This window comes from Lithobates pipiens, unplaced genomic scaffold (assembly GCF_037356315.1).
Source record: "Lithobates pipiens isolate NorthernLeopardFrog02 unplaced genomic scaffold, aLitPip1_a1.2 Scaffold_8, whole genome shotgun sequence".
In the NCBI taxonomy this organism is placed as follows: Eukaryota; Metazoa; Chordata; class Amphibia; order Anura; family Ranidae; genus Lithobates; species Lithobates pipiens.
In genome coordinates, this window is record NW_027507903.1 from 586893457 (window position 1) to 586919280 (window position 25824).

Here is a 25824-nt window from a genome sequence, read left to right on the forward strand (position 1 = left end):
TACAGTATTTGTACTTTTAATTTTTTGTCCGACGGATTTTGTCCGAAACTGTTGTATACACACGGTCGGACGAAGTTGTTGGAAAATCCGATCGTTCAGAACGTGATGACGTTATTTCGTTATGACGGGACTACATTCAGGCTAGTACCCAATAGCTTTGATGTAGGAATTTGATCTGAGCATGCGTGGCACTTTGTCCGATCGGAATTCTCTACACATGATCGGAGTATGTCCGATTGGAAAATTTGGTCCGACAGATATTCCGACGGAAACAGTCCGATGCACACCACACACAGTCGGAATATCCGACAAAACGCTCTGATCAGAAACATTCCGTTGGAATCTCCGATCGTGTACAAGGGCTAAGGCTTGATTCCCACCTATGCATTTTGCAGATTTGCACTACAGAGCGTGTTCCTTTTGGAAACCATGGTAAATAGACTGTAGTGTAAATCTGCAAAATGCAAAAAGCACTAAAACTGCACAGGTGTGAATCCAGCCGAATTCTTCCCAAAGGTGTGGTCAGGACTCTGTGCAGACCAGTCATGTTCCTCCACTCTAAACTTGCTCATCCGTGTCTTTATGGACCTTGCTTTGGGCACTGGTTCAAATCATTTGGTGGAGGGGGATTATGGTGTGGGGTTATTTTTTCAGGGGTTGGGCTTGGCCCCTTAGTTGCAGGGAAGGGAACTCTTAATTAGTCAGCATACCAAGACTATTTCATGCCAAGTTTGGGGATGGCCCCTTTTTGTTCCAACGTGACTACTACCAGTACACAGAGCAAGGTCCATAAAGACATGGCGTTTGGGATGGAGGAACTTGACTGGCCTGCATAGAGTCCTGACCTCAACCTGATAAAACACCTTGGGGATAAATTGTAGTGGAGACTGCGAGCCAGGCCTTCTTGTCCAACATCAGTGCCTGACCTCACAAATTTGTTTCTGGAAGAATGGTCAAACCTTCCGATACACACTCCTAAACCTTGTGGACAGCCTTCCCAGAAGAGTTGAAGCTGTTATAGCTGCAAAGGGTGGGCCAACTCAATATTGAAGCCTACAGACTAAGACTGGGATGCCATTAAAGTTCATGTGTGTGTAAAGGCAGGTGTCCCAATACTTTTGGTAATATAGTGTAAGTATGTGCCATAACTGTGGTATCCCTCTAGAACGGGAGTCTCCAAACTTTCCAAAGGACCAATTTACTGTCATTCAGGCAGGCCATAGCTAGAGCTGCACAATTAATCGTCAGTTGTTATAACGATCTTGACTAAAGTGTTTCACAATTTCTTCTATGCAAAGAATTCTCTCTGCTCTTCTGAAGCCACAGCCATCAAAAGAAAGGAAGAGAAAAATTGGGCAGTCTGCCAAGAATCACAACATTCTTTATCAGTTGAGCTTAAGTATAAACATTGTAACAATTTGTCAATGGAATAGACTTTGTGTGTAAGGGCCGGTTCACACTGCAGGCGCGGCGAGGCGTCTCCGACTTGCCTCGCCGCGACCTGCGGCGGCCTCGGCGGCGACTTGCAGAGGACTTCTGTATAGAAGTCAATGCAAGTCGCCCAGAAGTAGTACAGGAACCTTTTTTCTGAGTCGGAGCGACTCGAGTCGCTCCTCTCAGAACGGTTCCATTGTACAGAACGGGGGCGACTTGCGGGAGCGAGGCGAGGCGAGGCGAGTCGTGTCGCCTCGCATCGCCCGCTGTGTGAACCGGCCCTAAGTGAAAAAAGTTTAATTACTAAACCTTTTTCTGACCTTTGTTGGCTTCAAGTTAAAATTATTATTTTTTTTTTTTTTTGCTAGAAAATTATTTAGAACCCCCAAATGCAATTTTTGTGGAAAAAATGACTTTAATGAATAAAAAAAAGTAAATTTAGCCCATTATTAATTTTGTAAGTATAATGTGAAACATTTTACGTTCCGAGAATCGTGATCTTTTTCTTCTAAGAAAAAAAATTGTGATTCTCATTTTGGCCAGAATCGTGCAGCTCTAGCTGTAGCCATTGGGAGTAGAAAATGCCCCAGCATTAGTGGGAGAAATATTGCCTCGGGATTTAAATCGACTCCGATTTTAAATCCTAATTTTTAAAGAGCAGCTGTCATCTCTGTCCCGCAGCGGCTCCTCCTCTGACCCGCTGTGGACTCGCCGACAGTCCCATTCACTTTAATGGGAAGGTTGGTGATGGGGCAGTGATACAACAAGGTGAGGGATGTGGTGGCAGCAGGTGAGCGGATGCCCCGCTAACAGGCACTGCCATGATGGATGTGAAATGACAGGTGCTCTTTAAATATAAGGACTTATTCTTGCTGGTAGTAAGAATCTTTAATATTTGCACACAAAATGAAGGTTTCCTATTTAGAATAATAAGCTGTCAGATTAGTAAAACAGTGATATCAGAACCGATTCAATCATACAGTTTGTAGTGTACATAGATTTGCAAAACAATGGGATAAAGGAATATTCCTGAACTTTGGTTTATCTCCTGGTTACTGTGAAATTGTGTGAATACATCAATACAGTGCATGTTATCTCAGCTTGCAGAGCTTGGATTCATTGAATGAGGTTACCGAAAATGTAAATATTGCTACAGAATATACATACAGCTTCATGCTACATAACTAAGCTCCATTTCATACAAAATAAACTAAATTATTAATGTATCTTAAATAGAAAACTTGATTTTTATATATTAAAAAAAAGAAGCATTTTATTAAAATAAATTTAATAAAAATCGAATTTAACTGCTTGCCGACCGCCTCACGCTGATATACGTTGTAGTCGGGAATGACAGGGAGCTGTTAAATATCCAAGACGCATCAGGAGCCAAGGCCTCTTGATGCACCAGGCTTCAATAACCACATCAGCCCCGGAAGGGTTTACCCACTTTCAGACCAGGCCCTTTTTTGTAAAATATATATTAAAAAAAATATTTCTTCCAGTTTTTAGGCCAATATGTATTATTCTACATATTTTTGGTATAAAAAAAATGGCAATAAATGTATATTTATAGGTTTGCATAAAAGTTATCACGTCTGCAAGATGGGGGGTAGATTTATGGTGTGTGTGCATATATAGGGGTGTGTGTATGTGTATGTATGTGTATATATATATATATATATATATATATATATATATATATATATATATATATATATATATATATATATATATATATATATATATATATATAATTTTTTTTTTAATTAGTAATGATGGTGATCTGTGATTTTTATCATGACTGCGACTTTACGGCAGAAAGATCGGACACTTTTGACACTATTTTGGGACCATTGGCATTTATACAGTGATCACTGCTATAAAAAGGCACTGATTACTGTGTAAATGTGACTGGCATGGAAGGGGGTTAAGCATTGGGGTCAATCAAGGGGTTAACTGTGTTCCTTCATCATGTTCTAACTGTAGGGGGGGATGGGTTCACTAGAACAGTGGTCATCAACCCTGTCCCCAGGACCCACTAACAGGCCAGGTTTTATGTATGACCTTGGGGGAGATGAAGACTAGAATACTGCAATCACTGAGCAGAACATGATATCACCTGTGATATATTTCAGTTATCTTGCAAACCTGGCCTGTTAGTGGGTCCGAGGACAGGGTTGATGATCACTTCACTAGAACATGACAGATCACTGCTCCCGATGACAGCGAGCAGTAGATCTCTTGCTAGGCAGAACAGAGAAATGCCTTGTTTACATAAGCATCTTCCCATTCTGTGTCTCCGTGCCACGATCATGGGCCACTGGTGGACATTGGGCACATGCGCCCACTAGCCGCGGATGAGGCAGCGACATACGGGTGCGTTGTGTTGCGCACCCATGCCACTTTGCCGACGTATATCGGCGTGAGACAGTCGGCAAGTGGTTAAAATATCAATTCTGAGTAGCATTGCTATTTCTATTTTGAAAGGAGTTGTAAAGGCAGAAGGTTGGGTTTTTTTATTTTTTTTTTGTTATCTTCATGCATTCATTACTTACCCGAGCTCCTTGCTCCAGCGTTGTCCATGAGTGTCTAAGCCGTCCAGGACAATCTTCCTGATTGACTAAGACACAGCAGTGGCGCCATTTGCTCCCGCAGCTATCAATCAAAGTCAGTCAGCCAATCAAGGGAGAGAGGGGGTGGGGTCAGGTCGGGGCTCTGTGTCTGAATGGATTCACGGAGCTCTGACTCGGGTGTCCCCATAGAGAGCTGCTGGTGGAGGGGGCACTCGATAGGAGGGAGGGGTTAGGAGCAGCAAAGCGGGACCCGAGAAGAGGAGGATCCCGGCTGCTCTGTGCAAAACCAACTGCACAGAGAAGGTAAGTATAACATGTTTGTTATTTTAAAAAAAAGAAAAAATGAGACTTTACAATCACTTTAAAGTGACTTATTTTGTTTGTTATCCTTTAACATCCATTGTCTTTCCTTTCTTCTGTGTCCTTTAGCCTCTGTATCCTCCCCCTCCGTCTGTCTCTTCCCACCTTCGCTTGTCATCATGTCTCAGACTCTGCAAATGGAGATTCCCAACTTTGGGAACAGCATTCTGGAATGCTTGAACGAGCAACGCCTCCAGGGTCTGTACTGTGATGTCTCTGTGGTGGTCCGCGGTCACCAGTTTAAAGCCCACCGGGCCGTCCTGGCTGCCAGCAGCTCTTATTTCAGAGACCTGTTCCACAACAGCAAGAACCCAGTGGTGGAGTTACCCGGTTCTGTCCAGCCGCAGTCTTTCCAGCAGATCCTGAGCTTCTGCTACACCGGGCGGCTCAGCATGAATGTAGGAGACCAGTTCCTGCTTATGTACACGGCTGGCTTCCTGCAGATCCAGGAGATCATGGAAAAGGGAACAGAGTTCTTCCTGAAGGTCAGCTCACCCAGCTGTGACTCGCAGGGTCTCCATCCTGAAGAAACTCCAAGTTCTGAGCCACCAAGCCCCGCCACAACAGCAGCAGTTGCAGCAGCAGGCACGGTCATGGTACCTCTGTCCTCGTCTACATCTTACAACACTTCACGGCCTCCCCGGGTTAAGACGGAGAGCCAGGAGTCAGAAGCCGTTCAGTGCACCCCTGTGGCCAAGAGACTGTGGGATGGGGGACAGAAAGATGCAGGAGGAGCCAATAGGAAGGTGGCACGTTTTTCCCAAGGAGCCGGTACTGGACCTGGTGGGCCATCGGGGGCAGCGGGAACGGCTGCGATGGGTTCGGAGAGGACCAGCCCAGGAACATCTAGCGCATACACAAGTGACAGCCCAGGGTCTTACCACAATGAGGAGGATGAAGAAGAGGAGGTTGCAGAGGATGGGACGGAAGAACAGTACCGGCAAATCTGCAACATGTATACAATGTACAGCATGATGAACGTCAACCAGGCCGGTGAGAGAGCCAATGGTGGCATCAGTAGCGGTATGTGTGATTTTGGTTATGGTTGATCTATGTGTGATGTATGTGCTTATGAATAGAGGCAACATTTCAGAATGGCAAAAGCCTTTTTTTGTTTGGTCTTTAACAGACATTTTAGTTTCTTCTGAAATATGTATCATTTATGACTCCCAAGATTTCGGGGGGGGGGAACTAAAACGGTTAAAGATCAAGAAAAGTTATTGATATTGGAAAATAGTAATTTCCGCTACAGATTCCCGAGGTCTAAAAATTAACTTCAGATGAAAATGACACCGTAAATATAAAGTATATATAAAGGCCTTAAGGGTAGAGGTGCACCGAATGGAAATTTGGGTACTGAAAATTCAGGATGCACTTGGCCGAAAATGACAGTTTAAAAAAAAAATTAAAAAATTATATTTTTATATATTTGCATTATATTCCACTTTTTAATTAATATTATGAATTTAAATGAATATTATTTTTATTATTGGCACCTTTAGTGCAAGAAAAGCTCAAGAAAAATGCATCCCTTTAAATTCTGGTTCACTGCACTTCCTTTGTGGTGGTAAAAATCTTGCTTGCTGCAATCTTGGTTAGTTAAAAACAGAAAAACACAACAAAAAATGCACCTCTCGGTTAAAATGCATTGTAAACACCTCAATAACGCATCTGTTACTTTTTTTGATATTGTTTTTCAGTCACATGATCTATGAAAAACACACCGTAAGCACAGAAAAATCGCAGGACAATCGCACGCGTTTTCTGCTCAATTATTGGCACCTTTTTCTTTATTGGCAAACTTCCAAAAACACCATTTTAGGCCACCGAAATTTCGGTGCCTCTCTAGTTAAAGGGATTGTAAAGGGAATTTTTTTATTTATTTAAAATAACAAACATGCTATACTTCCACTGTGCAGCTCGTTTTGCACAGAGTGGCCCCGAACCTGCTCTTCTGGGGTCCCTCGGCGGCTGTCTCTGCTCCCTCCCGCAGGTGCTTCTCACGTTAATGCGAGCTCCCTCGCATGGTGAGAAGCAGCTGCGAGCGCGCTCCCGTGATACAGCCGGCGGCTATAGCCGGTTGCTGTTTGACACGGCCCCGCCCCCGGCGCTCCACGTCAGTGGATGTGATTGACAGCAGCGCGAGCCAATGGCCTGCGCTGCTTTCCATCCATCCACTCCAGCCAATCAGCGGCCAGGCTGAACGGTGGAAAGGACGTTGGGGGACGAGCGCGGGACATTCAAGGGGTGAGGTAAGTAAAACGGGGGGGCTGGGGGTGCCGGGACTGTCAGATGTTTTTTCACCTTAATGCATAGAATGCATTAAGGTGAAAAAACATTTACCTTTACAACCCCTTTTAAGGGACCTGTATTGTGGAAGCTGTGTCCCAAAAACAAAAAGATTAGCAAAGGACTTGTCACAATTATTGCTCATGGTCTCCCTGCAGATGATCTTTTTCCCATTAATAACTTACCATGCCTTGTTCTTACCCGGTATCTGTGTTGATGAAGTCATCTTGGTATTGACAGGGCCACCAGATGATTAGTGGGGTAGTAAACTTGGAGCAGCTGGAGAGATGTAGGAAGCAAGGATCCACAGAATAAAATGAAGTATAAGCAGGGAGAACCTTGCACTGCAGATCCTCAGGTACAGCTTCCTCTTTAGCAAGCAGAACAGTGAGTGCACACTCGCCAGAAGGGCACTACCATTTTTATTTTCAGTAGAGATAACACAAATGGTATTTTTGGGAAAATTAACATTTGTATGTTTCTTAGAATATAGCGGATCTTCTCTGGTGTTTTTTTTTTTTTTTTTTTTTAAGTTTGGGTCTACTTTAAAGCCTATTTGAGGTCACAGAAATTTGGGATATAAAGCGATAGACGTTTTACTAACAATCTCCATTTTGATAGTTTTGCCCCATTTTATATTATATCCAACAAAACCGCATCTAGGCATGTTCAACAGTAAGATCAAACAATAGAAGGGGACCAAGTAGAAAAGTGTTGCAACAATCTATAATAGATATGACTACGCATAAGGGTAGAAAGCATAAATCGTCATCAAAAAGACACCTCTCCATTTGGAGCAGGGGGCCTTGAAATGGTATGAAGTGTATATATATCTGATGGTGACATATGTCCTTTGGACAAAAGACATGATGGAAACTGTGGAACATAATTGAAAATGTCCTCATCCTACTGCTCCCCCCCCCCCTTTTCAGAGTAATGTCAAGAGCAAGGTGCAAATTTTTTGTTAAGGTCAGGACTCTGTGCAGGCCAGCTAAGTTCCTCCACCCCAAACTCGCTCATCCATGTCTTTATGGACCTTTGTGCACTGGTCCAAATCATTTGGTGGAGGGGGCATTATGGTGTGGAGTTGTTTTTCAGGGGTTGGGCTTGGCCCCTTGGTTCCAGTGAAGGAAAAATCTTAGACCGTTTTCACGCTGGGGGCCACCCATGCTTTAGCGCAGCGATTTCAACTTCAAAAAAGAGGTTAAAAACACCTGTGTTGCGGCTCTTCCCAATCACTGCCCATTTATTGCAATGAGCAGGAGTGTTTTGGGAGCGCTGTATGCAATGTTCCCAAGCTGCACCAAAAGATGCTGCTTGCAGGACTTTTTATAACGTCCCACAAGAGCACTGCCCCAGTGTGAAAGCACTCGGGCTTTTACATTCGGGTGGCATGGGAGGCAGTTTTCAGGCGCTTTACAGATGCTATTTCTAGCGCTAAAACGCCTGAAAACTGCCTCGGTGTGAAAGGGGTCTTAAGGCCCCTTTCACACTAACAGACCATTCAGGTCCACCTATCAGTTTTGATGGCGGACCTGAACGGGTGCTCCATGCTGGTCTTTGGAGCAACGGATATCAGCGGAGACATGTCCGCTGATATCCGACCCGGTCTGATCCGCCAAAAGCAGACGGATGGCCCTACGTCCGGGTCCGTCGCTATCGAATCGGGTGAGATCTGATGAAAACGGACATGCGTTTTCATCCGATCTCTCCATAGAGACCAGCGGCGCTGGACAAGCCCCTCCCCGCTCAGTGAGCAGAGAGGGACCTGTCATCCGCCGGCTCAGCAGAGATCAGTGGAAAGATCTCCCGCTGAGCCGGGGGGAGTCCGCCTCGTGTGAAAGGGGCCTTAAGGCGTCAGCATACCAAGACATTTTGGACAATTATATGTTCCAACTTTGCCGGAAAAGTTTGGGGATGGCCCCTTCCTGTTCAGACATGAGTGCACAAAGCAAGGTCCATAAAGACATGGATGAGCGAGTTTTGGGTGGAGGAACATGACTGGTCTGCACAGAGTGCCGGCCTCAACCCGATAGAACACCTTTGGGATGAATTAGAGCAGAGACTGCAAGCCAGGCTTTCTTGTCCACATCAGTGCCTGACCTCACAAATGCACTTCTGGAAGAACGGTCAAACATTCCCATAGACACACTCCTAAACCTTGTGGACAGCCTTCCCAGAAGAGTTGAAGCTGTTATAGCTGCAAAGGGTGGACCAACTCAATATTGAACCCTACAGACTAAGACTGGGATGCCATTAAAGTTCGTGTGTGTGTGTGTGTGTGTGTGTGTGTGTGTGTGTGTGTGTGTGTGTGTGTGTGTGTATAGGCAGGTGTACCAATACTTTTGGTAATAGTGCATTTGCTGGATGTAGGCAATATTATTCCCAGCCAGAAGTATCTGCCACATATAGGCACCAACATTCCTGAGTTATCCAAAATTGATCAAGTTTATCTGAAAGTTTTTAGAGCACCATCATCTGATATCATTTTTGACCAAGCTTATGTTGGAGCTCTATGTGGATTTGGCCATACTTCTCTACCAGTCCAGCTCCCAGTGTTTGTTTTATTTTATTTTTTTATTTCAAAGGAAACTGGTTCTGCTTTCCTTCCCATGCTTGAGTAAATCAGTGATATGGTTGGTTCATATGCCCCATATGTACTTTCCATGTGTCAGGAGAGGTGTTGATGCCACGGATTGCTGTATGTTTTATAGTTTTCTGTTCTTAGAGTTTGCATGTATAGAGGCAAACCAGTGTCAGGAGCCAGATAGTCCAGGCGACAAACAATTAACAGTGTGTATATACAGCTGTGCTCATAAGTTTACATACCCTGGTAGAATTTATGATTTGTTGGCCATTTTTCAGAGAATATGAATAACACAAAAACTTTTCTTTCACTCGTGATTAGTGATTGGCTGAAGCCATTTATTATCAATCAACTGTATTTACTCTTTTTAAATCATAATGACAACAGAAACTACCCAAATGACCCTGATCAAAAGTTTACACACCCCAGCTCTTAATATCGTGTATTGCCCCCTTTAACATCAATGACAGCTTGAAGTCTTTTGTGGTATTTGTGGATGAGGCTCTTTATGTTCTCAGATGGTAAAGCTGCCCATTCCTCTTGGCAAAAAGCCTCCAGTTCCTGTAAATTCTTGGGCTGTCTTGCATGAACTGCACGTTTGAGATCTCCCCAGAGTGGTTCAATGATATTGAGGTCAGGAGACTGAGATGACCTCTCCAGAACCTTCACTTTATTCTGCTGTAGCCAATGACAGGTCGACTTGGCCTTGTGTTTTTGGATCATTATCATGTTAGAATGTCCAAGTACCTCCCATGCGCAGCTTCCTGGCAAATGAATGCAAATGTTCCTCCAGATAATATACTGCATTCATCTTGCCAACAATTTTTAACAAATTTCCTGTGCCTTTTTGTAGCTCACACATCCCCAAAACATCAGCGATCCACCTCCGTGTTTCACAGTAGGAATGCTGTACCTTTCATCATAGGCCTTGTTGACTTCTCTCCAAGTGTAGTGGTTATGGCTGTGGCCAAAAAGCTAAATTTTGGTCTCGTCACTCCAAATGACTTTGTGCCAGAAGGTTTGAGGCTTGTCTCTGTGCAGTTTAACATATTGTAAGCAGGATACTTTGTGGCATTTGCGGCAATTTTAGTTGGTCTACCTGACCGTGGTTTGGTTTCAAAAGAGCCCCTCATTTTCCACTTCTTGATTAGAGTTTGAACACTGCTGATTGGCATTCTCAATGCCTTGGATATCTTTTGATATCCCCTTCCGGTTTTATACAGTTCAACTACCTTTTCCCGCAGATCCTTTGTCAATTCTTTTTCTTCCCCCATGACTCAGAATCCAGAAACGTCAGTGCAGCACTGGATGAAAGATGCAAGGGTCTGTCAGGAGTCTGGAAACTCATTGACCTTTTATACACACTAATTACAAGCAAACAGATTACAGGTGAGGATGGTTACCTTTTAATAGCCATTCAAACCCCTTTGTGTCAACTTGTGTGCATGTTATCGGGCCAAAATCACCACGGTGTGTAAACTTTTTTTTTCAAGGTCATTTGGAAAGTTTCTGTTGTGACTTATAATTTTAAAAAGAGTAAACACAGTTGATTGATAATAAATGGCTTGAGGCTCACCAAGGTTGGTGGGGGGGAGCATATGCCTTTAAACTCCTAGCCACAAGTGTGTGCATGTGCGGTCATTGTCATATATATATATATATATATATATATATATATATATATATATATATATATATATATATATATATATATATATATATATATATATATAATGTACACCATTTCTAGATATGTTGGAGGTCTCTGATTTTTTAGGTGTGTGGTTTGGGGGTTGTCTACTCTGGGGTATTTGGGGTGCTGTACCAGTATAGCATTAATATACTTATTTTGCAAAAATAAAACCACTTTCCATTTATTCTACCCATGCTTACCTCACTCTCTTCATGAATGTTTAAAAACCCTGCTACATTACTTCTGTCACTTCCTGGACAGTCTTGTCCTGACTCAGGAAGGAGTTGACCAGCTAATCTCAGCACACCCCCTGTAACGTCAGATTTCATAACGGAAGTGACATTCCGTCGGCCATCTTGGTACACCCCACACTCGGCCACACTAAGCCTACAGTCTCACGTCACCAAGCGGACATCTTTTTACACCCACCAAAGTCTTGCATTTCACACTTTTTACCAGTAAACTGAGCTTATATTGTGAAATTCAGTATTTAGAACCCTGTGACACTGTTTTTTTTTTTTTTTTTTTAAGTTCAATTTTAAAAGCAGCGGCAAGCCTGCTGATCTCACACATTTGATAATCTGACAGAAGACCGCTGCTTTTACAATTCTACATCAAAACAGTGTCACAGACTTTTAAATACTGTATTTCACAATACTGGTAAAAATGTGCGAAATGCAAGATTTCGGTGGGTGTAAAAAATATGTCCGCTTGGCTACTTCAGACTGTAGGCTTACTGCAGCTGAGTGTACCTAGATGGCTGCGATGGAACGTCACTTCTGTTACAAGATTTGTAGGGGTCGCCTAATCTGACGGAACACACCCTGCCTCATCCACCTTCAGCTGGTCAACTCCTTCCTGTGTCAAGACCTAAAGTGTGTCCAGGAAGTAAGGCAGAAGTAAAGGAGCAGGGTTTTTAAACAGAAGAAGAGATTGAGGTAAAAATGGGTAGAATAAATGGAAAGCGGTTTTATTTTTTGCAAAATACTTACATTAACCCCTTCAGATCCAAATGACGGCTACGTTGCGGATCTACTTTGCCAGGGGGCCGTCAAGACGTCCTCCCCTTTGTGCGTTCCCCGGGCGCCCTCTGCAGGGCGCGCGCTGTGATCAGAGTCAACACGGGTGATTACAGATTGGAGTAAGGGGCGATCCCGGCCCCCTACCACGTGATCAGCTGTCAGCCAATGACAGGCGACAGCTTATCACATGATGTAAACAGAAGATCGTGAATTTTTTTTTTTCCAAAGCCCATCACCGGTTTCTGTTGAAGGGACATCGGTCCCAAAGAGGAAGAGGTGAAGCCTCTTTCCACCTCATATGTGCCCACCAGTCCCCCTGCCAGTGCCACCTACTTCAGACTGTAGGCTGAGTGCAGGGTGTATCTAGATGGCTGCGATGGAACGTCACTTCTGTTACAAGATTTGAAGGGGTCGCCTAATCTGACGGAACACAGTGCCTATCAGTGTTGCCTACTAGTGCCACCTCATCAGTGCCCGTCAGTGCCACCTCATTAGCGTACATCAATCAAGGAGAAAAATTACCTGTTTGCAAAATGCAAAATTTATTAACAAAATATAAAACCGTTTTTTTGTATTTTATTATTATTTTTTTTTTTTTTTTTTAACAAAAAAAACAACCCAGAGGTGATCAAATACCACCAAAAGAAAGCTCTATTTCTGGGAAGAAAATTATAAAAATGTTATTCGGGTACAGTGTTGTATGACCGCGCAATTGTCTGAAAATTGGTCTGGGCAGGAGGGGGGTTTAGGTGCCCAGTAACAAATTACTGCAAAAAATACATTACGTGCTTTTCTGCAGCTTTTCTATTGAAGTATATTGAACTAAAAAAAGCACAGTTTTGCGTTTACAAGTCCCTGACCTTTCCCAAATACGCAGCGGCTGAAAAATGCATTGATGTGAACCTGTCCCATAGGGAAACCATGTAAATTGACTGTAGTGCATTAATGCAAAAAGCACCAAAAAAAACGCATAGATGTGAACCAGGTCTAAGACACTTAGTAAAATAATGGGGTTAAAAAAATAAAATTAGCCCTTTTTATAGTACAAAAAAAAAGAAAAGCAGCTAATCACTACTGTAAGGGGTTAATTTTTTTTACTGTAGAATTGTGAAAGTAATATTTACAGTAGCAATTATTATTTGCTCTCTTTGTACTATAAAGGGCTCATTTTATTTTATTTTTTTAACCCCATTATATTACTGGCCGATTACCGTAATCAATTATGAAAATAGTAATCAATTAATTTCATAACCGATTAGTTGATGATTAATCGATTAGTTGTTTCAGCCCTATTTTTAATATATGGACACTTACCTGTCCAGGGAGCCTGCATTGTCGGCACCCCAGCCAATCTTTGGATCGGCTGTTGGGTGCAGCCACCGCCATTCTTGGTAAGGGAAACCGGCCGTGAAGCCCTTTGGCTTCACAGCCGTTTTCCTACTGCGCATGTGTGCTGCGCTTTCTAATTGGCCCGGCAACGGAGGAGGAGGGGGGGGGGCAAACTTCTGAGAGGCGGCACGTCTCTGGAAGTGGGGAAGGGGTACCTGTCAAAAACGGGTCCTCTTTCTCTCCTATCCCATGAAAGGTGCCAAATTTTGCCAACCGGGGGGTGGGCGACGAATAAGCAGAAGTTCCTCTTTTGGGTGAAGCTCTGCTTTTAAACTGACCTCTTTAACACACAAAAGTTCATCCCTTGTTGATCTAAGAACTAAAAGCTACCTTTAAAAATTTGAATTGGACTGCGCTGAGGTGATAGTACTTCATTAATCCTGTCTAGCTGCTCTCTAATTGAGAAATCGCAACATGAAAGTGGTAAATCAAGAGACAGTGCTGACAATGTTGATTAACATTTGCCGGCTTTTTTATTTTTTATTTTTTTTGACAGCTCAGTGAATAGAGAATGGCTCTGCACTTACATGAATGAATTGTATAAATCCTACATAGAGATCGTGGGGTGGGGGGGGGGTTGAATCAATATCACAATTCATTTTTTTTATTTAATGATTAATCATGCAGCTCTAAAACATTTCCAATAATAAATAAAAAAAAAAAAATTCAAACCAATTTCTTCATAAATTTAGGCTGATATGTATTCTGCTACATACTTTTGGTAAGAAAAATCACAATAAGCGTATATTGATTGGTCTGTGCAAGGGTTATACTGTTGACAAGCTCTATGATGTGTGTATATTTAATGGAATTGCCATACATTTTTTTATTTTTTTTTTTTTTTTTTTTTTTTTTTTTTTTTTATACTAATAATGGTAGTGATCAGCAAGTTTTAGCAGGACTGGGATAGAATGGCGGGCAATCTGCCACTGACACTTTATGGAAACCAATGACACTGATAAAGTGGTCATTGCTAAAAATATGCACTATCATTGTACTAATTACACTGGCTGGGAATGGGTTAACATCAGGGGCAATCAAGGGGTTTATTATGTACCTAAACGTGTGCTTGGTGCGTTCACTATGTGCCGTTTTCACATCCTGCTTTGCAGGGAAAAATAATTGCCACATCCCCACTGACAGGACAGAGCTCTGTATTGTTTACATTCTCGGAGATCTATCATCCTCTTCTCCGATCAGCGGGCGCCGATGGTCAATCATTGGCCAGCACCTGATGATTGGCCCCTGCCCCTTTGAAAGAAACCTATTTCATGAGAAGTTGTACCCATTATTCCTAGTGCCAGGTATTATTATTTTTTTTGTATATGTTTACGTATTTACAGACCTTCCCAGATCCAGTCTGGTTGTGGGTTCACGTTCAAATGTAATGACGTATGGGGTTCAAGCCTGGGAACCGTGCAGAAAGGAAGGGCTGCTGCTGAAACAGAAGGTCTACCCTTTACTCGTCCTTACTAGCTGAGCATGCCTACTCTCATTCTAAAGGCGACAACCCTACTTGTGCATAGGAAGCCAACCAGGCTGTGTTGCCATCCTGAGAACGTAGAAATAAAGGCTGTAACTGGCAGGATAAAGAGCTGGGGGAGGGGGGGGGGGGGGGTGGAAATCAGGTAAAGAAAAAAAATCAAAGCTAAAAGTATAACTAAAGGCAATTTTTTTTTTTTTTTTTTTTTTTTTTTTTTAGTTTTGGATAGTAGAGATGGATTACAACCCCTGTATTTTTATTTTTTGCGATCTGTCTCTGCCGTTAGGGAGAGTTGCCCTCTCTATTTGTCCTGTTTGATAGTTAAAGAAAATTCCAAATTTTGGGTTGTCCCCAGAAAAGTAATAGCGGGGAAATCTTCCAATGGGGACACTAGTTCTGGTGACCTGGGGGTCCCCAAGGAATTTCCTTCATTTTCAGGGATTTCCTCTCACTTTTTGTTTGGCTATAGAACAAGAAGCCAAGCGAAATCTCGGCAATGGGACACAGATGGCGAAAACAAATATCTGAAGGTAAATCTCTACAGATGGGGGGGGGGGAATCCATGGGGAGTTCTAAGCCTTGCTTGCTCTATCCAGAATAAAAAAAAAAGTTTTTACCTATAGTTCTACTTGAACTCCTGGCTGTTTTTTCTCCTATACCCCCTACAGCCCTCTAATCACTTGCATAAAAAAATAAAATATAATAAAAATCTCCTTCTGTTCTCCTAAATCCACAGTGACATGACATTCTGGTCCCAAATCTTGTCTCCGAGTACAGGCGGTTGGGTCATTCTGCCACATTGCCACCAGTGTGATGTGGACAATTGCTATCAGCCATCTAGCGCCAGGATCCACTCAGGATCTAGAAGATTCTGCAGGTGATTCTAGCAGTGTGAGGGGAATGTCAGGGACTGTCGGGCACGGGCATGTCTATCGCTGGATTATCAGTCCACAGCACACACTCTGGCGAGGGACCTGGATAGCAGACTTGGATAAGTATTATATACTTCCAAAGGTCAAATCATTATTATTATTTTTTTTAAATGACAGGGTGCCAAACTTTTGCAGGTGCTGTGATTTACCTTTCCTGTTGGTTAAACTGGGGGGGGGGGGGCGGGGATAATTTCACGTTAAAATTTGCAGAAACAAATCTGATGCCTGTGGAGGTGAAGACCTCCTTGCACTTAGAAACTCAGTGGAACATGTAATTTAAAGGGAGCTTTGCATATATCTTTGTGCATTTGTATGTGGCGCTGGTTGTCGTACTTGGTGTATGTGTGTTGTCCCTTATAAATCAGTTGCTGATTGTTGTGTGGTCTCGTTGGCTTTAGTGAGTTCAAGTCCATCGTCGTCGGTCTCGGTGTGCAGATTTGCCTTTCCTTGACTGTGCAATGTATAACCTGTGTGCCCTTGTCCTCTTACCATTAGAATATTCTTTGAATTCTTCAGCTGAGAAGGTGGAGGCTTTGCCTGATCCGGTCTTCTCAGACTCGAGGAACCGCGTTCGTGTCAAGCAGGACCTGGCCACGCTACCAGCTGAGCTCATCAGCCAGATCGGGAATCGTTGTCATCCAAAACTCTACGAAGAAGGAGATCCTGCTGAGAAGATAGAACTGGTGACGGGTACGTACTGCCGGCTTTTTATATACTCCTCTGTTTTCTAACAACAAGCTGCTATGTGTCTACTTAGGTTGACCACATGTTGGCCCCACTTTGTTCTAAGATATTGTAGCTGAACTGAGGTTCTGCACTGGTCCATTGGGCTCAGAACAGTCCATAAATTGTGTGAACCTTATAAATCCCTCATTCACTTCTGTATCTATAGGCATTGTGGATAAATTCCCCTTCAAAGCTCACAACAGTGGCACAGGAATCTCTGCTATTTTCCATTGAAAGCAGAATCTTGGCAGTCTGCCAACCAGATGTTTCTAAGCTCTCAGAAACTAAAATCTTGGGAGTCTGTTGTGATCTTCAAAAATGAATCACTTCACAGTGGCTGCATTTAGAGAGGTTAGTGATGGCTTGCCTTCAAACTCTTTTCCTGCTTGTTATTAATAAATTTTTGAATGCAGTTTAAAAAGGAAGTAAAACCCATCAGGGTTTCCCTGCAAAGGTAAAAGCATAATGGGCTACTATGCATCGCATAGTAGCCCATTATGTGCCACTTACCTGAAACCGAAGCCTGTGATGTCCCCGGTTTCCTCACTGGCAGGAAGCATCCATTCTTCACCCCTCTTCCTTCCGGGGCTGCGAACGCCGGCTCTGTGACTGGCCGGAGTTGCGTGACTTAACTCCCGCGCATGCACGCGGGAGCTGCCAGTCACGGCATGACCCCAGCTTGAAATGGCACAATGTGCGCTTTCAAGAGTGCGCAAACTCAGAATACATCAGCGCATGCGCAGAAAACGCCATTGTTAGGGTACATGGTAATTATCTCCTTAACCGTGCAGGTTTAGGAAATATTTCAAGCACCTACAGGTAAGCCTTAATCTAGGCTTACCTGTAGGTGAAAGTGGTCTGTAAGGGTTTACAACCACTTTAATGCCCTATAGCAGGGATATGCAATTAGCGGACCTCCCAGATGTTGCAGAACTACAAGTCCCATGAGGCATAGCAAGGCTTTCACAGCCACAAGCATGACACCCAGAGGCAGAGGCATAATGGGACTTGTAGTTTTGCAACAGCTGGAGGTCCGCTAATTGCATATCCCTGCTCTATAGTCTGGACACAGGGGCACTTCCTGCTACTACTGGAGTGACAAAAGCTAAATTGTATTTGTTTCTAAGGTGTGCCTATGGTGTGCGTGGGGGGTTCTTCTTTTTTTTTTTAACACTGTTTTACTACAATACAGAAGATGATGAAGAAAATCTAGAATTATAAATCTATACTCCGGTGGCTAAACTCTTAGGATTGGTACAAAAATATTATTCATATTTTGCCCCTTTAAGGTTTGTGGTCATCATTTCTGCTTTCTTACCGTTTCAGGAACGAATGTGTTTATTACCCGTGCCCAGCTGATGAACTGTCATATCAGCGCTGGAACACGCCACAAAGTCCTACTTCGCCGGTTACTGGCCTCCTTCTTTGACAGGTTAGAAAAGGGATGGGTTGTTATGATGGAACGTTACAGCTGGCTTTTCCATGTGTAGCGAGCGGTTAATGGTCATAATGAAAAAATGTTATTCCTTGTATTTTACAGTATCTTCTTCTTTTTTTTTTTTTTTTTGAAGAGTACATAGAACCGTCCGTATCGGCCCCACCTATTAGAGGATCACGTAGCCTAATTTGCCTGCTACAGTCATGCAATTACATACCCTATAGCAGGGGTAGGCAACCCTGGGCCCTCCAGCTGTTGTGGAACTACATTTCCCATGAGGCATTGCAAGGCTGGAAGTTACAATTACTCCCAGAGGCATGAATGGGATTTTTAGGTCTGCAACAGCTGGAGGGCCCCCGGGTTGCCTGCACTACACCTGCCTTATAGGGCCTGTTCTCAGCTGCATAAGAACTGGGGTAGGAGAAACTTTTTACCTGCAAAAAGATGTGCGCTTATTATCTTCTTCTTTTTTTTTTTTTTTTTTTTTTTTTAGGTGAACTTCTCATTTTAAAGTGTGTGTAAACCTCCAGCAATGACCTTCATTATTATATATATATATATATATATATATATATATATATATATATATATATATATATATATATATATAATATTGAAGGTCATTGCTGGAGGTTTACATACACTTTAAAATGAGAAGTTCACCTAAAAAAATAAATAAAATAAAAAAGATAAATGCATATCTTTTTGCAGGTAAAAAAAAAGTTAATTTATTTTTATTATAAACCTGTAAAACATTGCATCTACGATCAGCAGATTACAGGCGCAATCTCAGGCTCCTGCAGACTGTCAGCTTAGCTGTCTGCATGTACCTCGTATGAGCAGGCAGTTACTGAATGACAGGAAGACTCGCTGAATTACGTAGAACCCTCATCAGCATCCTGATAGTTCATCATTAAGAAATACAAGCCGTCAGCCACAATGTATGACTGTAGTTATAGTTTTCCCTTTCACAGAACGAATGATGTGGCTGGAGGGGCAGAGCCCTGCATGGCCTTTTTTTTTTTTTTTTTTTTTTATTTCATTTTTTTTTTTATAAATTGTGACAACGGGAGCAGGGAGAAGATCCCCGGCCCACTGTTAAAATTGTACTCTGGAGGGTGCAGGGGCTGCTCACTTAGTAGCTGGATACGGGTGTAACATGTTATGAAAGGTGAACTTTGCCTTTTAAGCATTGCAAGCTGTACTAGGACAGGGTGGTGTTGCATTCAGGGTGGAAGAAGAAAACTTCTTAAGGATCATTAGCAATCTGTGGTAGCCAGGACATATAATTAAGTACAAATAGTTTTTGTTCTATGACCCAACCTGGGGACAAGCTGAAGACAAGTCGTTGCAAACAGTCCTTACACATGTAAATGACTGTTGACCACATTAATATATATATTTTTTTTTCAATAGAAGTGTACTGAGCTGCATTGGGTGGTCCTTTTTTTAGAAATATTGTTTAGAATTTTTGAACAGTGCTTTTTTTTTTGTTTTTCTCATCTTTCAGGAACACTTTAGCAAACAGTTGTGGAACAGGAATCCGCTCGTCCACCAATGACCCCAGTAGGAAGCCCCTGGACAGCCGAGTGTTGCACGCTGTGAAGTGTGAGTATTGTCTTCTGAGATATTAGGAGAACAACAGAGCATGTGCAGAGTAGGGTGAGACACTGTATTACTGGATTTTAAACGGTATAGACACTTTATTTTTTTATGTTTTTATATAGCTATACCTGCAAAAGGGGCCAGCCTGATGTGATCTAGCAGGACTTAATTTTCTGGCAAAATGTCCACTTTAAACTTTTTTTTTTTTTTTTTTTTTTTTGATTAAGTAACAAATATTTGTCTTTCCCTAGTAGATTACCATCTTAAACACCCTTATCCTAACATACATACACTGTGGCATAGCTCGATTTTTGTGAGCCATCAAGCAATTCCAGCAGAAAAATGGTTCTGTGAACTGAGGAAATAAAGATGGCATCTTGTTCTTTAATCTGTGTTTGTCCTCATGACACATCACAGGAAGCACCATCATGGCTAACAGAGGACAGAATTAGAAATAGACTTGGCAAACTTGAACATTAATAAATCACCGGGACCAGGTGGCTTGCACCCGAGGGTACTTGGGGAACTCAGTCAAGTAATTGCCAGACCATTGTTCCTAATTTCTACTGACTGGAATGGTACCAGCTGATTTGAAGAAAAGCCACTGTAACACCAATGTTTATAAAAAAAAAAAAAAGTCAAAATGCATCCCTGGGAATTCCAGACCAGTTAGCCTAACATCAATAGTATGCAAGCTCTTGGAGGGGATAAGGGACTATATACAAGATTTTAGTAATGAAAACGTTAGCATTAGCAGTAATCGGCATGGATTCGTGAAGAATCGTTCTTGCCAATCTACTAACCTTCTAAGAGGAGGTGAGTTGCCATCTAGATAAAGGAAGGCCCCTAGACGTGGTGTATCTGGATTTTGCAAAAGCATTTTTATAAAGTTCCCCACAAAAGTTTATTGTACAAAATAAGGTCCGTTGGCATGGACCATAGGGTGAGTACATGGTTTGAAAACTGTCTACAAGGGCGAGTTCAGAGGGTGGTGATAAATGGGGAGTACTCTGAATGGTCAGGGGTGGGTAGTGGGGTCTCCCAAGGGTTCTGTGCTGGGACCAGTCCTATTTCATTTGTTCATAAACAACCTGGAGGATGGTTAAACTGTTCAATCTCTGTATTTGCAGTTGATACCAAGCTAAGCAGGGCAATAACTTCTCCGCAGGATGTGAAAACCTTGCAAGAAGATCTGAACAAATTAAAGGGGTGGGCAACTACATGGCAAATGAGGTTTAATGTGGAAAAATTTAAAATAATGTGCTTGGATGGCAAAAATATGAATGCAATCTATACACTGGGGGGAGAACCTCTGGGGGAATCTAGGATGGAAAAGGACCTGGGGGTCCTAGTAGATGATGGGCTCATCAATGGCATGCAATGCCAAGCTGCTGCTAACAAAGCAAACAGAATATTGGCATGTATTAAAAAGGGGATCAACTCCAGAGATAAAACAGTAATTCTCCCGCTCTACACAACTCTGGTCCGGCCGCATCTGGAGTATGCTGTCCAGTTCTGGGCAGCAGTTCTCAGGAAGGATGTACTGGAAATGGAGCGAATACAAAGAAGGGCAACAAAGCTAATAAAGGGTCTGGGAGGATCTTGGTTATGAGGAAAGGTTGCGAGCACTAAACTTATTCTCTCTGGAGAAGAGACGCTTGAGAGGGAATATGATTTCAATATACAAATACCGTACTGGTGACCCCAAAATAGGGATAAAACTTTTTTGTGGAAGGTAGTTTAATAAGACACGTGGCCACTCATTAAAATGAAAGGAAAATCGGTTTAGCCTTAAACTGCATAGAGGGCTCTTTAGAACTTTGTCAGGAAGATTAATCGGGAATATACACTGTATAAATTAAACTGGCGCACGTTTTAATGGTATTTTTATTTGAATTTTTGGCACCCTAAAACTCCCATATGTATGTATTACCCTTTTCGCTCCTTTTTTTACAGTAATATTTAGTACAGTAAAGATTGGGGAAAGGTGATCGCAGTGCCTTTGTTTAATATTCTACATTTTCTGGGGATGAAATTGTCATGCAGGAAAAGGTCACGCAGCTCTTTGTTCTGACAGTCTCAGGGATGAGCAGCATGACCACCACCTGCCCTAATCCATTATCTTTTAAGCTTTGACTAGAGTGGAGGACCTAGATGGCAATTTAATATCTGGCAATGGTTTTGGCAGGATTTGGACCTTTAAATCCATCCACCTCACAGCTTTATAGCTCATTATAGTCCTGGACACCGCATGTCACGGTTTGATTTTCTTGCAAATTACTAAATTTTTATCTTCCAGTAAAAATACATTGTCATGTCCTCCAGTGCTTAGGGGTGCTGAAATGAATCGTTGCAACGATGCATCGCGATTCGGGTGTCCCCGATGCGGCATTGATGCGTAAGGATCGGAAAATCGATTGCCGGGTGATGTCATCCCGACTTGCAACGTCCCTCCTGGGAGAGCGATCCGAGAGTATTGTTAAAATTACTTTGTTTTAATAAATGCCGTGTTACAATGAATGATGTGCCCCGCTGTATGTGCTTTTTTAAAAAAATATGTCGCTTCATACCAAATTTCATAGGACAATACATCCCGCTCATGTGACGGCCCGGCCCATCCCGTCTCTCTCACATACAGCGGGGCACATCATTCATTGTAACATGGCATTTATTAAAACAAAGTAATTTTAACAACAGTAAGTAGAGTACAAATGTGTTAGAGAAGTGATGGCTGCGTTTGACGGGCACAGTGGCTGCATTTGATGGGGGCGGTTCAGTATTTTTCAGTTTGTTTGCGCCCTCCCCCAAAAAAAATTTGAGCACTAGCCGCCACTGGTCAGCACAGAGACAGTACAAGGAACTTCACAGGGCTGTTTGTCAGCTGTGGATTGTAATCCCTGCTGACCTCCCAGCAGCAGTGTGTGTGAATGTCTGTACCCTGTAGTGCACCAGATTAGTGCACTTTTAAAGTGGGTGAGGTTATTTTTAATTCAAAGTGCAGTTCCAGTCAATTTTTTGTTTATTAAAAGTCAGCAGCTACAAAAAAAGTGTATCTTCTGACTTTTAAAAAAGACACTCATCTGTCCCACAATCCAGTGACATGGCCACCCAAACCCTCCATTCTCTCCCCCTCCTGTCCGCAGCACTGGCAATACTACTGTGGGCATCCGGCTGTGACAGCTTGCAGTAATGGTAGTAATTACAGGAAAGACCTGACAGGATGGTTGTACTGAAGTTGATTGATCAACTTTAGTACAACCAGCCAGCTTATAGATCGAAAATTCAGCCAGTTCTTGCTGAACCGACCGACCGAATTTTGAGCTATCTGTGGCTTGCGTAACTCTGGTGCCTATTGGAATGCATAATTATATTAACACAACTGCTGTAACAGGAAAGGAATAAGACTGGGAAAATGGAAGTTGACTGCAATGTCTATCAAATTTGAATATTACACAAAAATAACCAGAGTGAATACTAAATGCAGTTTTGAAATGATTGATGTTCAAACTTGCCTGGCCCAATGTGAAAAATATATTGCCTTCTCCCCCTTGCTCAATCATGAATGAACTGTGATTAACCAAATTTTTTGGAAAGCTGAGTTAAATTTCACTTGCCACACCCAGGCCTAAATGCTGCAAGAACCGTTGAATTAAGAAATCACTAGAATCTGTCTGACAAAGTGAAGCACGCTAAAAGATCTTAAAAAGCCACACGTCATGCTGCAGTGTAAAGAAGTTCAAGAACAGATGAGAAACCGTAAGTAATTGACATGAATCAGTCTGGAAAGGCTTATAAAGCCATTTCTAAAGCTTTGGGACTCCAGCGAACCACGGGGAGAACAATGGTGAACCTTCTCAGGAGTGACCGACCTATCAAAATTACTCCAAGAGCATGACGACTCATCCAGGAGGTCATAAAAGAACCCAGAACAAGATCTAAAGAACTCCAGGCCTCACTTGCCTCAGGTAAGGTCAGTGTTCATGATTCAACAATAAGAAAAAGACTGGGTAAAAATGGTGTCCATGGGAGAGTTCCAAGGCCAAAGCCACTGCTGACCAAAAAAGAACACAAAGGCTCATCTGACATTTGACAAAAACCCTCTTGATTATCACCAGGACTTTTGGGCAAATATGCTGCGGACTGATAAGACAAAAGTAGAACTTTTTGGAGCGTGCGTCCCGTTACATCTGGCATAAAACGAATACAGCATTTCATAACAAGGACACCGTACCAACAATCAGACATGGTGGTGGTAGCGTGATGGTCTGGGGCTGCTTTGCAACTTCAGGACCTGGACGACTTTCCATAATTGGTGGAACCATGAATTCTGGGCTCTACCAGGAAATACTAAAGGAGAATGTCCGGCCATCAGTTCCTGAACTCAAGTGCACTTGGGTTATGCAGCAGGACAATGATCTGGAAAAACAACAGCAAGTCCACCTCTGGCTCAGAAATAAATAAATTTAAGGATATGGAGTGGCCTAGTCAAAGTCCAGACTTAAATCCAATTTGAGATGCTGTGGCATGACCTTAAACAATGTGGTTGAATTAAAAAGAGTGGGCCAAAATACCTCCAACGATGTGAAGGACTCATTGCCAGTTATCGCAAACTCTTGATTGCAGTTGTTGCCGACAAGGGTGGCACAACCATTTATTAGGTTTAGGGGCAATTTTTCACATAGAGCCGGGCAGGTTTGAACAACACTTTTTTTTTTTTATTTTTTTTTTTTTACCCTTTTTAATAAATGAAATCCTCATTTAAAAACTGCATTTTGTATTTACTCAGGTCATCTTTGTGTAATAAAATTAGCTTGATGAGCTGAACCATTTAGGTGTGATAAATATGCAAAAAAAAATCATAATGGGGGCAAATACCTTTTCACAGTACTGTATATACTTATGTCAGATATCTGTAGCAGTTTGTGATTGCAGTTGGAAAGTCTTGCATGGATGGTACAGTCTAGGGATGCACCAATACCATTATTTTTTAAAATTTTTATTATTTTTATTTTTTTACAATGAGTACAAGTACCGATACTTGGTATGGTTAGATGGTACAAAGCATTATAAAGCTATTTACAAATGAAATAAATTTATTTTATTTTAATTTATTGCTTTTTCAATGTGAAATGTATAAATATTTGTTAATATATGTGTAAAAATATTCACTAACAAAACAAACAAAAAAAATTGTTAATCGTTTATAAAATAGACGTGAAAAAAAGCAGGAAAATAATTATTAAATGGAGGAGAATAGGGAGTTAATTAAGGCTGATTGGAGTAAATTAAGGGTTATTAAGGGGTTAAACATAGGAACATTTGTTCATCCATTTGATATGCAGATGAAGAAACAGAAATGTACAAAACGAAACAATGTTTCTTTTTATTTTACGGTTTCAGGGCTGAGCAATGTTGTTAAATATTGTCTTTTTTGTTTTTTTTTTGTTTTTTGTTTTTTACAGCTCCAATTTCTGGACTTCTTTTAACTGCTTTCAGACCGCCTCACGCAGACATACTGCGGCAGAAGGGCACATACGGGCAGATTAACATACCTGTACGTTGCCCTATAAGAGGCGGCTTGCGGGCGCGCACCCGCCGGGAGCTCAATGAACGTGATCGCAGGTCCTCAGTGTCCGCGGGGATACCTTCGATCGTCTCACGGAGAGAAACAGGGAAATGCTAATGTAAACCAGCATTTCCCCATTCTGCCTAGTGACGCTGATCACAGCTCCCTGTGATTGGAAGCGGTGATCAGTGTTGTCGCACACAGCCCCTCCCCCCACACCGTTAGAATCACTCCCTAGGACACGCTTAACCCCTACAGCGCCACCTAGTGGTTAAACCCTTCACTGCCAGTCACATTTACACAGTAATCAATGCATTTTTAATTGCACTGATCGCTGTATAAATGTGTGGTCCCAAAATCATGCCAAAAGTGTCTGATGTGTCCGCCATTACTAGTAAGATAAAAAAAAAAGTATAATAATGCCAACTATCCCCTATTTTGTAGACGCTATAACTTTTTGCGCAAACCAATAAATCAATAAACGCTTATTGCGATTTTTCTCCCCCCCCCCAAAAAAAAATTAGATGTAGAAGAATACGTATCGGCCTAAATTGAGAGGAAAAAAAAGTTTTTTTTAATATATATTTTTTGGGGATATTTATTATAGCAAAAATTGTCGCTATTTTTTGTTTATAGTGCAAGAAATAAAAACCGCAGAGGTGATCAAATACCACCAAAAGAAAGCTCTATTTGTGGGGGAAAAAAGACGTCAATTTTGTTTGAG

General features: G+C 42.1%; 1 protein-coding gene across 3 annotated transcripts in view; it reads left to right on the forward strand.

The window, feature by feature from the left end:
- NACC1 (nucleus accumbens associated 1) overlaps nt 1-25824 on the forward strand; it is a 56026-nt gene that overhangs the window by 19135 nt on the left and 11067 nt on the right. For 2 of the 3 annotated variants that reach the window (XM_077470413.1, XM_077470414.1), the window contains exons 3-6: nt 4440-5393; nt 16261-16455; nt 17818-17923; nt 19440-19537. In XM_077470413.1, the coding sequence (XP_077326539.1) occupies nt 4490-5393; nt 16261-16455; nt 17818-17923; nt 19440-19537 (1303 nt within the window). In that variant the 5' untranslated portion in view covers nt 4440-4489. The remainder of the gene's footprint in view (nt 1-4439; nt 5394-16260; nt 16456-17817; nt 17924-19439; nt 19538-25824) is intronic. The other variant, XM_077470415.1, reaches the window with a different exon arrangement.